The sequence below is a fragment of the Berghia stephanieae genome, chromosome 9 (genome assembly GCF_034508935.2).
Source record: "Berghia stephanieae isolate SIO BIC M18660-M18661 chromosome 9, UCSD_Bste_1.3, whole genome shotgun sequence".
Lineage (NCBI taxonomy): Eukaryota > Metazoa > Mollusca > Gastropoda > Nudibranchia > Aeolidiidae > Berghia > Berghia stephanieae.
The window spans coordinates 7,535,546-7,552,397 of record NC_088368.1 but is presented as its reverse complement, the minus strand read 5'-3'; the positions used below and the strand labels follow the sequence as shown (position 1 = coordinate 7,552,397).

The following is a 16,852-nucleotide window of genomic DNA, read 5'->3' as shown; positions in this document are numbered from 1 at the left end:
GTATCAGGCTATAACATAACGATGGCTACGCTCAGTGTCAGCGAAGCCATCGTTATGTAATAGCCTGATACTGAAATCCAAAAGGACTGGCAGTTTGACGTCATTATTTGGTTTTTGCACCGCCTTGTGAGTTGTCGTTAGTAAGCTCATGGAAACAAGTTATTTCATTGGTTGAACTATTGAATACAACTCACGATTTGTTTTCTTTTGTGGCAAAAGACTGGCATTTTGACGTCATTTTTTGGTCAGTATCAGGACATAACTTTACGAAGGCCACGGTGTCAGGCTATAACCTAACGATGGCTACACCCCACTCCCCACTTTCCAGATCGTGAACACAATTCATAACTTTTCACACAATACAAACGTGAGCATTTGTATAGTGTAATATCCACTAAGGTGCTCAAATCGCGTTAAACGGGGTCATTAGTCAACAGCAACACTTAACATGAGACATTATGACGTCGGTAAGGCGATATTACAATTTCTTTACGGCAGAGATAACGCTGTGAACACCCAGGTACTCATTTTACACCTGAGTACAGTGAGAGAATGTGCTCAACTATGGTCGCTCAGAGCGAGACTCGAACCCTGGACCTTCCAGTCCGAAGGCGAGTGACATACTACAAGACCTCATCGCATTACAAAATTTAAAAGGATGGCGTGGTAAAATATTTTATCTTGAAATGCCACATTGATATATCAATATTATGACAAACCATAGTGGTGATGAATTCATGCTAAATAAAAAAAAAATGGAGGGCTACCAGATTGGTAGCCTGGTACTAAAGGTGGTAATGGTCTTTCACTTTTATGACACGATAGCTATGTTTGTAGAGCGCTGACACTCAAAATCCACTCTTATATATTTGACGTCATTTTTAGGTTTGTGCAGCGCCATGCGAGTTACCGTTAGTAGTGCTTTAGGAAACAAAAATCTGAACAAGTGTGATAATTATTATCTAACACCGATGGCTGCTCCCTAATTTCTCAATTTAGGAAACAAATGATCCCATTTGTTGAACCATTGCAACTTACGATTTATTTGGTTTTGTTTTTGTTTTTCTGTTGTTTATTGGCGGGGGTGTTTTGTTTGTTTGTTTTTGTTTTGTTTGTTTGTTTGTTTTTTTTTTTGGAGGGTGTGGGGGGGGGGGGGTCTGTTGTGTTTTAATGGTCTTTTGACGTAATTTTTTCTTCAGTGTCAAAACTATGAGATAACGATGATTACGGCAGAGCCTTAGCCTCGCAAGCAAAGAGACCATTATTGATCCAGGAGGATGCAGTCGATATTTTTCTGACACTCCCCCCCCCCCCTGTCTGCCCTCCGTCCATCCTGCGATTGGGTAGTTGGCTTTGGTAGATATTGGCGACATAATTTTGTGATGGACTTTTGTCCGTTCCACAACCCGTGTGCACGCGTTGACGTGGATATCTTCACAACCTTTTGATGGATTTTAATGTCTACTGTAATTGGCTCGAGTTGTTAGTGACATTAAGCCGATTTTTTGTTTTTTTTTTGCATCGGTTACAGTATCATACTTTATAATTTTTCTTCTTTACGGTATATAAAAAACGAAGGGTCTGGGATGAGTGAACATTTTGGTGTTTTACAATACAATGTTATAGATAGTTCGAAGATGACGTCACTCATGCCTTTGTTATTGTTTTTGCCATCCGCGTTTGTGAGTTGTTCTCACTAAACTGTATTAACCAGACTATAGATAGAATGCGCTTGACCAAGGAGTTCACAACATTGCCATCCGGAAGTATAACCGACCAACACACAAACTCTGTGTAACCATGAACTTTTATAGTGTGGTTAATACAGTTTAGTGAGAACAACTCACAAACGCGGATGGCAAAAACAATAACAAAGGCCTGAGTGACGTCATCTGCATACTATCTATAAAAGTTCATGGTTACACAGAGTTTGTGTGTTGGTCCGTTATACTTCCGGATGGCAATGTTGTGAACTCCTTGGCCAAGCGCATTCTATCTATACACAGTGAATTCTGTTGTGATAACGATCGCTAAACTCGCCCACAGGCTTGACCAGGGGTTTCCATTTCACGAGATTCATGTGCACTACTCATTATTATTGCCAAATTGAGCTCAAAAGGACACAGCAAAATGTACATTTTGTACACACTGACATAAACAATTGTTACAATTTAATATTTGAAAGCTAGAGGCGTCGCTTCCCGTTGTGAATTCTACATAATTCAAAACTGACTTTTTTTTTTTAATGGATTAAACATGCACATTTGTCACAGAGGAAAATTTACAAGTATTTCTCCAGAGAGGCGAAGCGCGTAATTCTTTTTCATGACTTGCGGCAAATAGCAATATGGCTTACAACCGGGAACTCAGAGGGGAGAGGTCAAATTAATTAAATAGTTATGTCATCTTAATTATGCATCTCTTTTATTTGAAAATTGCGGTTCCTTTGAAAGGTTATACTGTACAAAACTTACATGAAATATGGTGTTAAAAAAGTTTACATTAAGTGATATTTCACATTAATACATTCAACATTCAAACCGACCCCCCCCCCCTTTCCATCTAACATAATTCAAGAATGGCGAACACGAAGCGTAATCGATGGGTGACTGGTGGGATTTCGTGATATGTCTTGTCCGACCTGTATGAAATGTCTTGCTGAACAGTTGGTCGGGTGTTATGTCTTTGTGAGAGGCATTTCTCCTCGTCCCGTCGGAGACGTACGTAAAAATTCGAAGACCTCCCTGTTTTTTAACAGTTTTGTCTTTGTCCGAAAAATGTATATAAGCACCTAACGGGCTGCTTGTGTCGTCTATCTAATGTTTTGAACTGGGAATGAAACTTACCAAGACAGACAATATAAGACAGAGACGCAGAAGTATACTATAGCGACTGATGGATGGGGTTCCTTACCTCCCATAGTGGACAGGGAGACACTTACTGTGTCATCTTTCCCCCTATATCTGTTTTCCAACATGCTTTCTGTCTATGTATTGGAGTGAGATTATTTGGTTTTGTCCAGGTCCTGGCTGGATACCCTCGCTGGGAGGGAACAGTCAACTGTATAGTTAGAGTTTTGGGAGATTATATTTTTGTCTTGTAAATCATCTCTCTGTTATGCACTGTATTGTTTTGTTTACATATTATATATGATTTGTAAACATTTGAGTGTATCCCTCTTAGTTGGGACCTGTGCTTGTGTTTGGATGAGACTTTTAGGTGATCTCAAACTAAGTATTTTGATTGTGTGCTATTGAAATCTACATCTGTTTCCTATTTGAGTAAATTCCCTCTTATCTTACCTTTTCTTGGGTGCTTTAATTATCCTATTTCCTTCGGGGTTTGTTTTTTTTTACTAGCGCTGATATGACCTTAATGTATTGCAAGCGCCGTAAAACCCTTAAAAACAAACAAAAACAAACTATAGCGACTGTAAGAATAAGTCATCTCACTCAGTGCCATAGCAAGCCTGTTTAGATAAATAGCAATAAGAGAAACATTTCTGAACAAGGTTTAAGCAAAATTTTCATCCATTAAAGTTGGAATGTTGTTATTAATTTAAAATATCGGGAAAAAACAAACAAACAAACTGGTGTTGATCTTACACCAGTTCCTACTCCCTAATAATTTGTCACTATTTATTTGATGCCACCCAATCACACATAAGATTCGGCTGCTGAGTGCATTAATTTTACTCGCAGGTCCACGTAATGGTCCCACTCCCTGAACACTACCCCCCCCCCCCCAAAAAAAAAAAAATTAAAAAAAATTAGCGGGAAGGTGAAAATTGAAAGGCGTCGAAATGAAGCAATACAAAAAATCGACATCTTGGAATCAAAACCCTTCGTCAGAAAAACAAGCAAGAAATAAATGGAGATTTGCAGATTAAGGGTTTGAGCCCGAAATATCAATTTTTCCAATATCCCATTACATATTCACATGTTTTGCTCGTATTTTTACAATCCCAGGCTTCATTATCGACATCTGAATGTAGGCTATCCTATTATATTATTGTATTGTGCTAAACTTTGATAAGTTTTAGGTGTCTCCAAACATAAAGCTGAGGCTTGACAAACAGCGGGATAGTTGAACTTAGACGTACTTTTTTTTCTTCTTTTACAAAGTACCGTAATTCATTTTTTAAAGCCCCCCAAAAATTGAAAAAAAATAAATACAATTTTATAAAGACCATTTCCATGGGCTCAACGTGTTTAGTGAGTTTTATAATAATATTCATTTATTTCTCGACAGGCCATATACATTTAAATTTCCGCACCACTATAAAATTGTAATTTAAAGGAAATTGTGTTGGTTTCTGTGATGAAATGGACTTATGTGTGAATGAGTACCCTACGTATGCGGAGATGTCTTTTTTTTTTTTTCAATAGTAAAAGTGCGAGTTCAAACTGATGCCTGAAAGACATCTTGCATTTATAAAATGGAGATATGGTTCAGTCTGACCCGCCGGAGATTAAATAAGTTAACAAACAAATTCTGAATTAATTTCCTATCGCCTACAAAATCTAATCATTTAACATCGTTTCCCTAAATATCCCCCCCCCCCCCCCAAAAAAAAAAAAAAAAAAAAAAAAGAAGAAAAAGAAAAACAATAACAAGAAACAAACAAAAGAAAAACACCTTGTATTTTCTGTCAAATTGTACCTAAAACAGCTATCAAATGAATCACCGTTAGTTGGATAGATGGCTAAAAATTAAACAAATAATGTTTAGGAGTGTTCAAATCGTGTTTATTTTTATGTTTTTCGAATGCTCTATCTGAGCAATGGATGACGATTTATTTCCCATCGACCATTACCCGTGACCTCATCCCATTCCCCTCTATTTAAAATCATCGACTCGTACAGCTACTTTTTAAACACAGTTGACTGCTTTAGGACTGAACAGCCTAAAAAAAATAAAAGAAAGGAAAAGAAGCTAGTCATAATTAAAATTCGACATAATAGCCTTCAGAAGACGATTGGAGTAGGATCATACTTAAATGCGAAACATTGAGAATGAGACAGGAAATGTAAAAGCGCGCCATTTCTCGAGATTGTTTTTAATCCAGCTGTTCAACTCCGTTCACTGTCACTATTTATAAGGTTTAGCTTTGTACAGATATATGTATGTATATATTATTGTATCAAAATAGACTTATTTTGTAATCAGCGATGTAGTCTGGCAGTTGGAAGAAGAGAAGGGGTAATGGGGGTGGTCAGATTATGGATACACTACTACTACCACCAAGACCAAGACAAGATTCACTTGTCACTAGGTCTTGACGTCTAGATAGATAGAGATAGATCGAAGGAAAAGAAGGGAGAATCACTAATGCTGTATTAACCCCCCCCCCCAAACTATTGTTTTTCACATGTTGATGCAACTAGACAACTTTTAACGAAAATATAAATAATTTGGAAGTATCAATATCAAGTTAAAAGTTCAAAATAAATCACGGGGTTGTCTTTGCCATGGAGACAATATAACTATAACTTATCTACACTGAATCCGTTGACATTATTTTCTGCCTCTGTAGCTGAGAGAGAGAGAGAGAGAGAGAGAGAGAGAGAGAGAGAGAGAGAGAGATTCTTGCAAATCATATAGAGTAATGAAGAGTGGGCTTAAACTACACACATTGGCAAAATCACAGAAGTGTCACTATAAACCATAACTATAAAGTATAATAAAGGAGGTTGTTTTGGAGCAATATTTTATAAAACGAAACGATCCACTAATGACAATGGGATGTAGGCGAATAAAGGTGCTGCTATGTGGTCTGTCTAGTGGTATGACACTCGCCTTCGGACCAGAAGTTCCAGGGTTCGAGTTCCTTCTGAGCGGTGCATATTTGAGTCCTTGGAAAAGGCTCTGTACTCTCACCTCGTACTCGGGTCTAAATGAGTACCTGGTCTCTAACGGCGTTGTGTCTGAACAAAATAAAAAAACCCAAAACAAAACAAAAACACCCCAAAACAAAAAGAAAACCACCCCAAAACAATTGTAATATCGCCTAACATGCGTCATATCTTGGTTAGGGACCCTTTGTAGAGCTTTTTCACTTTTAGTGGATTGCTTGTTGCTCATTTAAAAACTCCTTGACATCTTCAACTTACCTGCTTTGATTTGGTAAAATTTTCAAAAATCTTTTTATCTTTCAATGTAGTAAAGGGCTTGACGACTTTATTCAGCTGGTACCCAGTAGCTATATAATTTGTGGGATAATTTTAGAAGAAAAGCAATACTTAAAAGTCTCAACAAGCAGGCCCGATTTTGCTCAAGATAATGATACCCTATTTTACTGTGTTTCCTAAAATAGTCAATAATGGTCAAACTGTTGAAACTAATGTCACGGTTACCAACATAATACTGGTGAAGACGCCAAGGTCTAAAGTCATTCCAAGTCCCTAACCAAAGAGTAAACGATCAACTCCTTCTATGTGTTTCTAGTGATTGCTCTCCTGTCAATTTTTTTTCTCCAAAACGTCTTTGGTTTTTTCCCTACTTTCTCTTCCCGTGTGAGTTTAGTGTTAATATGTGGTGTTACATAGTGTGGTAGTTTGCATATGTGATCAATCATCTCAAAAGAGTAATATGTTGAGATGAATCTGATGATAAAACTGAAAAAAAAACAAAAAAACCAACACATACACCTTAAGTCAAAATAGATGTCCTCAGTTACTAAAAAAAAATATGTGTATACACAGCATTAGAGAATATGTTGGTTTGATAGGAGTAAAGAATGGAATCTCTGCTTACCAATTATTAATGACAATATGAAATAGGAGTATTAAATTTCACTCAATGAACAAACATGTTTTATAGTGTTATGAATACAATCAGATTAATATGCTCACGTGACTTAATTATATATTTACAAGATTGTATTTTTCAAAATTTGATTTTAATTCATTTTCACTATCCTATAGTTCTGTTCATGCTACTGATTTAAGCAAATTGATAAATAGGATTGAATGTTGCCTTATTGACATTAAAAGTTGGATGAATCATAACAAATTAATTTTGAATGATGATAAAAAATATTTTAATTAATGAAATGCTAGTGCCAGGCCCAACATACTTAAACAAATTAATACTCCAACGAATAATTTCGGAACTACTGTTGTTGAATCTGCCATCAAAGTAAAATATGTTGGCATTGATTTCGTCTGTACCCTATTAATGTCAGTTCAAGGTAAACACCTTATCAACTGAACGTACATTGAAACACAAAGAATAAATAAAATTAGACACTTGATTTCTTTGAACATAGCTGAACTTCTGATAAATGCCTTAGTATTGCAACTCCCTTTTAATTAACATCTCCAAAGAAATCACAGTGGTTAACAAGAAACAAATGGAATGGAAAAGTAAGAAAACTCGGAAACTTGATTCATGAGAATGAAGACATCAACGAAGAAAAATGCTAGCCCAAATTGCATTCAGAGAACTACACAACGTTTGGAATAGGACAAACATCATTAATGAAAATAAAAGAATACGCCTTTATGAAGTGCTAATGCTGCCAATCCTTATGTACAACTGTGGTACCTGGGATCTTAAAAAAAGAATTTGGACACCCTGGACTCCCTTCATCGCAAACAATTGAGACGAGTTATTGGGGTACATTGGCCAGAATCAGTAATGAGGATGTTTATGACAGATGCAGAGTACAACCAGTCAGTACGCGAATAAAGTAGCAAAGATGGAAACTGTTCAGACATGTGCTCCGACGAGATGAAAATATTCCAGCACAAACCTTGATGGATGATTACTTCAAACAGGCACCCAAATACAGAGGGCTTACACCAACTTCACTTCCAACAACATTGAATGAAGATCTAAAAAAATATCAAATATGTTTAAAAACAACCGAAGATATGATTTCAACAACAGAAGGAACAACCAATTTCCTCAGCACCTTAACAACACTCATGATGACCTTCAAATTCAAAAGCTAAGAAACCCTTGCACTGGACAGATTTATGGAAACAAATTACTAACTGGATACTAGAAACAGACTGACACACTCGAAGTAACACACACATGGTTCACGACAAGCATCCATAGAGACAACGCAGCCATATTCATTCATTCATTCATTCATTCATTCATTCATTCATTCATTCATTCATTCATTCATTCATTCATTCATTCATTCATTCAAAGAAGACTATGTAGTTTTGAAAAAAAAGACAAAAAATCATCTGCTTCTGATCTCCTTAGAGAGTTGCACTGATTACCTGTTTAGAAATGCATCATCTATAAAATCTGTTGGATTATATATATAACTAAAACACTAAATAGTCATGCCCCTGTATATTTATATGACCTTGTACACTCGTATTTTCAGAGTAGAAATAATAATAGCGATTGAACAATCTTATCTAAACCTAAAACATCCTGCAAAATTGGTGAATAATCTTTTGAATGTTTGACACCCCAGTTTGGAACGCTCTCCCCCAGAATATTAGACGTTCTGAATCATTATCAGCTTTGAAATCTAAATTGAAAACTCACCTTTTTGTCTCATGATTTCCTATCATGTGTGTGAAATATAATGTCTGTTTCTATGTAAGTAATTGAAATTGCTATGTTTTTATTTTTCATTGTATTTCTTTATTTTAAGAATGTAAAGCGTCTAGAGCCTGATGAAATCGGGGTACGGCGCGATACAAATGCCATTTATTATTATCGTTATTGTTATTATTATTATTATTATTATTATTATTATTATTATTATTATTATTATTATTATTATTATTATTATTATTATTATTATTCACAAAGGTTCTGCAGGCTATCTTTTTATTGGACGTCATTGAAGAATGCCACGGAATGTTGAGATCAAAGCAAGAGTGGAGAATTTAGAAGATTTGAAAAAGAGGGCAATACAACTGTCTAAAGATGAAGGCATTCATATTCAACAAGAGGATACATTCTTCAATGTCCCAAATGGAAGATTGAAACTTCGACAGTACAAAGTAAGAAAGATTTCTGGAATGAAAGTTGCATTATTGGATCTGCTTCTACTCTAATTTATTGCTAGGAATTTTTTCTTAGTCTTTGTAGATGTAATGTAAATCAGTTAACAATCTGGTTTTGTGTGTTAAAAGTTATATAACTGAGGTGTTATGTTTACATATTTACTCCCCTGTTTTCACAATTTAAAAAAAAAAAGGATAGACTGACACTGAACCAGCAAATATGTCATCATTATGTACCACATTTTTCAGTAATTCTCTGAGCTATGATAAGTCTCATTGACAATATAGCAACACAATCTTTTTCTCTGTTTGGCTTTTATATAAAAAGATTTTGTGCATTTTATCACATTCATTTAAAGAAATTGGTACTTTTTTATTTGAGGAATAACAGCCCAAATAAGTAAACTTATATAAACATATTTATAATCAAAGACAATTCCAGTTTGCATTTGTTAATCGACTTCGATGCCCACCAAGTCAAGTGAGTTGGATGGACATGTTGATAAGCCAGTGAATGGACGAAGCCAAAGCATTCAAAAATAATTTCTATTTCTTAAAGTCCTAGCCTGAAATATTCTTATAAGTATAAGTTCTAAGGAAAATGATTTTAATGTTATGGTTGAGGGCTAAAAGTTTTCCCATGGTGGGTTGGGTAGATCAGTTCTTCTGTAAGTAATTCATCTTTATATATGAATATGATGTGCTCTTGAATGAGGATGTAGAGTTATATTTTTTAATAAATATCTTTTGTGACCATTTAAAAGTTTTCCTCTCATCTTGCATCCTGTGTTTTTGTCCTCATGGAATTTTTGTATGTTTTTAATTTCAAACGGACCACATATATTGTAAAGCACATCTATGGCGAATATGGTAATTGTCCCATTTTATTTTCTTATATTTCACAAAAATCATAACACTTCATTACGGATTATTATAATATACTGACAGTTTCAAAAAATTAATGGGCTTGCCTGCTAGTATCTTTGTACATGACTGATATCTTTAAGTTCCCATTTCCCTTTGTATAGGTTTCTTAAAAGGTTTGTCTTTGCATTAGACTGTTCCTTAGTTTTACAGTCATGTAAATATTTGTAATTGTCTAATATTTCAAACCATTAAAGGGGTCAACTTTTCACATTTGTTTTATGTTCCTTACCAAAAATATCTGTTAATGCAGAGGTGGGTTTTAGATTTGATTTTATGCTCATCACTTTGTGTGTAAGTGTGTGGCTCCTTTCTATTTATTAATGAAACTTCAGGTGAAGGTATTCTTGAAAAAATAAGACAAGATATTAAAAAAACAGCCTGCAATGGCAAAATTGAATTTTTAAAGAAAAGAAAGTTTAAGTTATTTTCTCTGTACAAGGTTGGGTTTCATTTTTAATACAATCTCTGCCTTAATATAAGATTTATGTATCATTTTGCAGGGAAGAAAATCTGTTTTGGTTCAGTACAACAGATCGGATCAAGAAGGGCCCAAATTGTCTGATTTTAAATTGGTGGATGTTGAAGATGACCAAAATATGAAGGTAAGTAAAAAGATAATTATCCTATCCAATAATCATGTCTTACTTTAATCAATAATACATCCAATGTCCTCGAAACATACTCCTAAGCCGTATCAGATGGCCTGAGAAAATTGGTAATAAAGACTTGTGGTTAAAAGCTGGACAAGAGGAAATTAGCAAACAAATCTCAACAAGAAAATGGAAATGGATTGGTCACAATTTCAGAAAGCCAACAAGAGACATTATGAGACATGCTGTGGACTGGAACCCCCAGGGAAAAAGGAAGGTTGGGAGGCCAAGGAAAACACGGAGAAGGTCTTGTGAGGAAGAGGTGAAGTTGGCTAGAATGTCCTGGGGGAGAGATGAAGAAGACACAGAACAGAATACGGTGGAGATGTACTTTTGGAAAAAAATAATAGAGCTTTTATATAGCGCAATATCCACTAAACGTGCTCAAAGTGCTTTACAAAGCCCTATGTTACACAAGGAATGTAAAGGATTAAATGATGAATGATGATTAACTATGTCTTGTCTGTTTACCTTACTTTATCATTGGTACTAAACTCTTCATTTATAAATTTTCTTTTTTCTGTCTGATATTATGTTAGATGTCATTGTTGCAGTTTAACTCTTAAATCATCTACTTCTGATCCCCCTTTTATCTAAGCCTGTCACCTTACTTTTCCTGGTGCATAAAGGACTCATATGTATTGCAAGTGACATTGACCTCTAAAAACAACAACAAAAAAAAAAAAAGTCAAACGTATCATGTGTAAGTATTGATCTTTTAATTCTTAAAAAAACATTTCTACCTGTTTCACTATCTTTTCCCATAATAGTTGCCCAAGATTGATTTTTATTATAAGTTCATCATTCACTCTGTTATCTCCAATTTCCCATCTTTTTCAGTCTGCATTATCCAGTGCTTTAGGAATCCTTGGGGTTGTCAAGAAAGACAGACTGCTGATCATGTGTGGTCAGACTAGAATTCACCTGGATCAAGTGGAGGGCTTGGGCCATTTTATGGAACTGGAGGTAAGCAAACTGTTCTGACTGGTTAATGATTGAATTTGCACAGATATGCTGTATTGGTTTAACAAATAGAAAAAGGGAGAGATTATTTGGGAAATATTGAGCAAATGGAATTAATTGGACAAAGTGGCTAAATTATAGCATAGCAATCAATCGTCCAGATAAAATCAGGGCAGGCCTGATTTAACTATCTGGAGGAAAAGGAATAAAATAAAAATCAGTGATGATAATTTGCTGACATGCGGAGCTGCGGAAGAATCAATGTCATTGTGTCTTGTATCATAACTTAACACCTATGTAAATGTACAAGTGATCAGATTCTGTGGATACGGTCAGCTTTATGATGTCAGCTAGACAGGCTGCCGCCATGTGTCAAACGTGTTTTGGATAAGATGATAAGGAAAGGGTTGATGCTAATTGGTCTGTACATAATACAGACCAATTAGCACCAACCTTTCCTTATCATCTTATCCAAGACAACTACTTGTCTTGTGTCATTTGATCTGGCTTCCTTGCGGCTTTCACTACACCTCGTCATACTCCCTCCCATTCCCACAAAATCTCCTGGGGAGGCATACCCTTGACTCAAGCCAGTAAATACACTATTGTGTTCTGTTGAGCTTTGTATTTGTCAAGTGGGTGGGGCTGCTAACCATACGCCCAACCCTCCTCATTTTCCCCAGCTTGGGACCAGCAAGGGCACATTGGAATTACTCTAGGCGGAGTTAGCCTTTAAGGCTTGGGAGTATTTGGGCGATAATATTATACATATTGAGAAAAAAAACCCCCTAAAAATTAGAAAAAAACAAACAAAAAACCCCAAAACAAATAGAATAATACAACGAAAAAGAAATTTTTTAAAAGCCTAACAAATGAATACCACATGGGAAAATTGATACACGTCACACTGACTCTGTTGTTGGAACACGATATTAAATTTTAGAAGTCTTTTACTCTTTATCAGTTTTTTTTTTCTTCTCTCTTTATCATTCTACTTGTGCCTTTATTCAGTAAATTCATATTTTTATTTTAAGCTGACAAATGAAGGATATATGCTAAGGGCCATAATTAGTAAAATTTGAGTTGTGACATGTGCCCTTTTCCCCTGTGGTCTTCAAATGGTTTGTGATTACTTATCACAATTATAATGTATTGCCACCCCTCCACCTAATTAAAAAAGAAAATAACAATTAAAAAGTTCTGGTCCTCCTCCCCTGTCATTAGATAAGGTATTTTACACACAATACCCAGCTCAACCTGGTTGAGAATAAGTTTTGCCCGATGGATATTGTGAGTGTGCACTAATACAAAATTTCATTCCCCATATCCTGCTAATGAATGGTGAATTGGGAATTAATAAACATATTAATATATTTATAATTTTTACTGTATAAATCTTTTTCAGGTAGTTCTACGGGACGATCAGACAGTGGAAGAGGGCCAGAGGATTGCTGAGGGTATTATGAAGGACCTGGATATCCAACAGACCAGTCTCATCGATTGTGCCTACATGGACCTCATTCTCAAAGACAAGGAATCTGAGCATTAATCAAGAATAATAACTTATTCCTGGGCAACAATTTAAAACAAGATGACAATGATCACCTCCTGTGTAATGATTTGTTCGACACAACTTTTAGAGTTTATTTATTATCTAGATGGACCTATTACTCCTATACACATAGGGTGATAGAAAATCCTAATCCTGGTTGGAGATCACAGCATGCCATTGATGTATGGCCAATGTTTTCATACTTTTTTAATGAGAGATCATTTTTTTTTCCTTTGTAAAACATCCTCACAGATAAGTGATAAGACAAGGAACGAGCTGAAAAAGTTAGCTCAAGAGAGAGAGGGATGGAAACTGGTTGTGAAAAAGGCAATGATGATGATGAAAACATCCTCTGTTTTAATATTTTTCATGTGATGACAATGCAACTCATATCCGTTGTCCCTATATAGTATGTTGCTTTCTGTCCTTGTGATCTCAGAGATCAACCTCTAGGATCTCATCTTAGGCTAGGAGCCTGGGTAGGTCTTGCTGCAGTTTTAAATCTTTTTTCTTCCCATGAATGATTCTTATTTGTTTTATGTTATGTGATAATCTATGTTATGCATGTATTATATATATATATATATATAGGGCTCTTTCATAATTAACCGAAAAATGCCTGTAAAATCCGCGTTTTTTATGCTATCAACAAAATTCTTGCACGTGTTCATACCTTGACTCGTCCTTCATTTCTCTATGTAACAGCCAAGTCTGTCGACACACTTCTGCCAACGCGCACCATGGAATAGATACCCTCTCGGAAGAAATTTCCGTCAAGGTTTTGTAGCCATTTCTGCACATGGTCAACAAGCTCTTCATCGACATCAAAGCGCTTTCCTGCCAGCTCACGTGTCAGTGGCCCAAAAAGGTGATAATCAGATGGTGCGAGGTCTGGACTGTGTGGTGGGTGTGGCAAAATCTCCCATCCATATTTCTCCAGCTAACCTTGTGGGGTGTAGTGTTGTCGTGTTGCAAAATGACCCCGTTGGTCAACTGCCCTGGGCGCTTTCTGCGAATGGCCTCCCTAAGCTTGTCAAGAGTTTGGCAGTACCTTGCAGCATTGATTGTTTCTCTAGGTTGTAAGGTTTCGAACAGAATAACACCACGACTGTCCAGAAAACAGTTCCCATTATTTTCTTTGCTGACCGCATGACTTTGAATTTCCACGCGACAGGTGAGGATGGATGTTTCCATGTCATCGAATCTTGCTTTGTTTCTGGGGTGCAATGGTGCAACCAAGTCTCATCACCGGTGACTATGCTGTCAAGAAAAGTCACATCGTACCCTAGAAAGTCTCCGCCGGCGTTGGCAGTATGCCCGTGAACCCTGCGTGAGCTCTTGCTTCTTCTCAAAAGTTCCCTGCAGATGTCCAATCTTTGTTCTTTATGATTGTCTGTCAATTGCTGAGGAACCCATCTTGCGCTGACTTTTCTGTAGCCAAGTTAATCAAATACAATTCTATGGGCAGAAGTTTCCGAAATTTCAAGACTGCTTGCGATTTCATGAAGTTTCAACCTCCTGTCTTGACGAATAAGCTCATCAACTCGCTTCACATTGTCTTCTGACGTCGCAGTTATCGAACGCCCTCTCCCTTCCCTGTCTGTCAAGTCGGAATGGCCGGCTTCAAACAAATTACCCCAGTGATAGACTTGTGTACGGCTTATAACATGCTCACCATATACACTTTGAAGTTCTTTATGAATTTCGGTAGGATTCAGACTTTTGGCGTTCAAAAAACGTATGACAGCTCTGATTTCCTCCTTTGACCAAGTTTCAAGGTGGGCCGCCATCTTTAAAATCGTCTAGAAATTCATTGTACAAAATGATGCACTTCATAATTCCTGGGAATATCCGTAAGGAAATAAGGAATATCATGTCGTTTACAGAATTAAAAAATCTCCACTGGTTGCTGAGCAATGGGCATTATTCTGTTATTTCTGAAAGAGCCCTCGTATATATATATATATATATATATATATATATATATATATATATATATATATATATATATATATATATATATATATATATATATATATATATTGTTAGTGGTAATACAAATATGTTTACATTTTCTGCAAAGATCCATTTGAGGCAATGCTTTTTGTCTCAGACTAAATTCAGAGGTACATTTCTTCTATCGTCTTCTCATGTTCTCCCTTTTATCTGAACCTGTCGCTTTGTTTTCGTACTGCTTAAATGACACGTGTGTTGCAAGTGTCGTTAAACCTCTAAAAACAAAACAAAAACTGACAAGAATAATAAGGATATTTCATTCTTATTTAATTTTAAATTATGGGACACTTAGTCAGTGGAACTGAACTCAATTAATGCCAGCAAGTTCACTGTTGTTAGCAACTCTCCCATACAATGTGTGATAATGATGAATAACCTTTGTTATGTTCAATTCAACTAGGAATATAATTCAAATTTTTAAAATGTTTTACAAACTTGAATGTTTTTAACTAATCATAATTCTTTGTTAAATAGTAATCTGCAACGTTACTCTCTGAAAATGTGTGTACGTCCATCGGTTTTCAATAATACTTAAAAGTACCAAGTATTAAACTATACATGCCAATCAGTTGTTTGTGAAGAAGACAATATTTTAACCGCAATAAATTTTCACTTAATAAAAATAAAGAATTCTTCATACTATATCAATTTTGTGGCTGTGGTTCCTTAACTTCTTTTGTGTTAGACTAGCTTTTCAACCTCCCATCCTAAATGGGGTTCCTGACCTCCCATAGTGGGCAGGGAGGTACTTACTGCGTCTTCTATCCCCCTATATCTGTTTTCCAACTTGCTTTCTGAGAGGGAAACAGTCAAATGTATAGTTAGTTTTGGGAGATGATATTTTTTTCCCTTGTAAACCATTTCTCTGTTAAGCACTGTATTATGTTTTCTTTATATTATATATGATTTGTAAGTGTATTCCTCTTAGTGGGGACCTGTGCTTGTGTCTGGATGAGACTTTAGTGGTCTTAAACTAAATATTGATAGTGTGCTCTTGGAATCTACATCTGTCTCCTATTTGAACCAATTCCCCTTTGTCTTACCTTTTCTTGGGTGCTTTAATTGTAGTTACAGAACTTTTTACTATCCCATTTTCTTCCTATTTACTGGCGCTGATATGACCTAAATGTGTTGCAAGCGCCGTAAAACCCTTAAAAACAAACAAACAAACTCCCATGTAGGAAGGCCAGTCTTGCTGTGTCTTTAGCCCCACTTCGTCTATATTCTCCTTTTTTGTTGCTAGTGATGATAATCTTCCGCAATGTTTAGATTTTCTCAGAAATTTTCTGCTGATTTTGCCGTGTCAAACATTTTCAATTGATAACAGTTCAGGCCAATTGGTCGATCCACGAAAAAACCACCATCATGTCTAGCAAATTTTGTCAGAAATTATGCTGATTTGGAAATAGGCACAAAGTTTGGAAAACAAAATTACAATAAAAAATTGCTGTCAATGAAATTGTTATAATAAAGAAAAATCAAAGCTTTCAGGGTTGCCTGGCTCAACCTTCTCCTTCGATCACATAAAATCATATTGTATAAAGAAAAACTCCTTTCAACATCAACAGAGCTGATGGTTGAAAACATATAACGGCGCGCACAAGCTGTGAGGGAAGGCACAGTTTCCTGGCAAGAATCCCAAAAAAGCTGCAAATTTAGTGTTTGTGTTGGACTGTTCCTAAGGGCAACTGGTCCTAGTTTCTTTGGTGTAACGTCGAATTTCATCTTCGGGGACATCATTCAGCCCTGGCACCCCATGA

General features: G+C 36.0%; 1 protein-coding gene across 2 annotated transcripts; it reads left to right on the top strand.

Moving 5' to 3' along the window:
* Positions 1–5,017: 5,017 nt before the first annotated feature.
* On the top strand, positions 5,018–15,022 carry LOC144979580 (uncharacterized). Of its 2 annotated transcripts, none has more exons than XM_078926324.1 (5): positions 5,018–5,124; positions 8,788–8,981; positions 10,412–10,513; positions 11,402–11,527; positions 12,930–15,022. In XM_078926324.1, the coding sequence occupies exons 2-5, from the start codon at positions 8,826–8,828 to the stop codon at positions 13,071–13,073; spliced, it is 528 nt and encodes a 175-aa protein (XP_078782450.1). In that variant the 5' UTR covers positions 5,018–5,124; positions 8,788–8,825; the 3' UTR covers positions 13,074–15,022. The 2 variants fall into 2 exon arrangements, with proteins under 2 accessions (XP_078782450.1, XP_078782452.1); XM_078926326.1 differs by having other exon boundaries at positions 5,020–5,102.
* Positions 15,023–16,852: the final 1,830 nt, after the last annotated feature.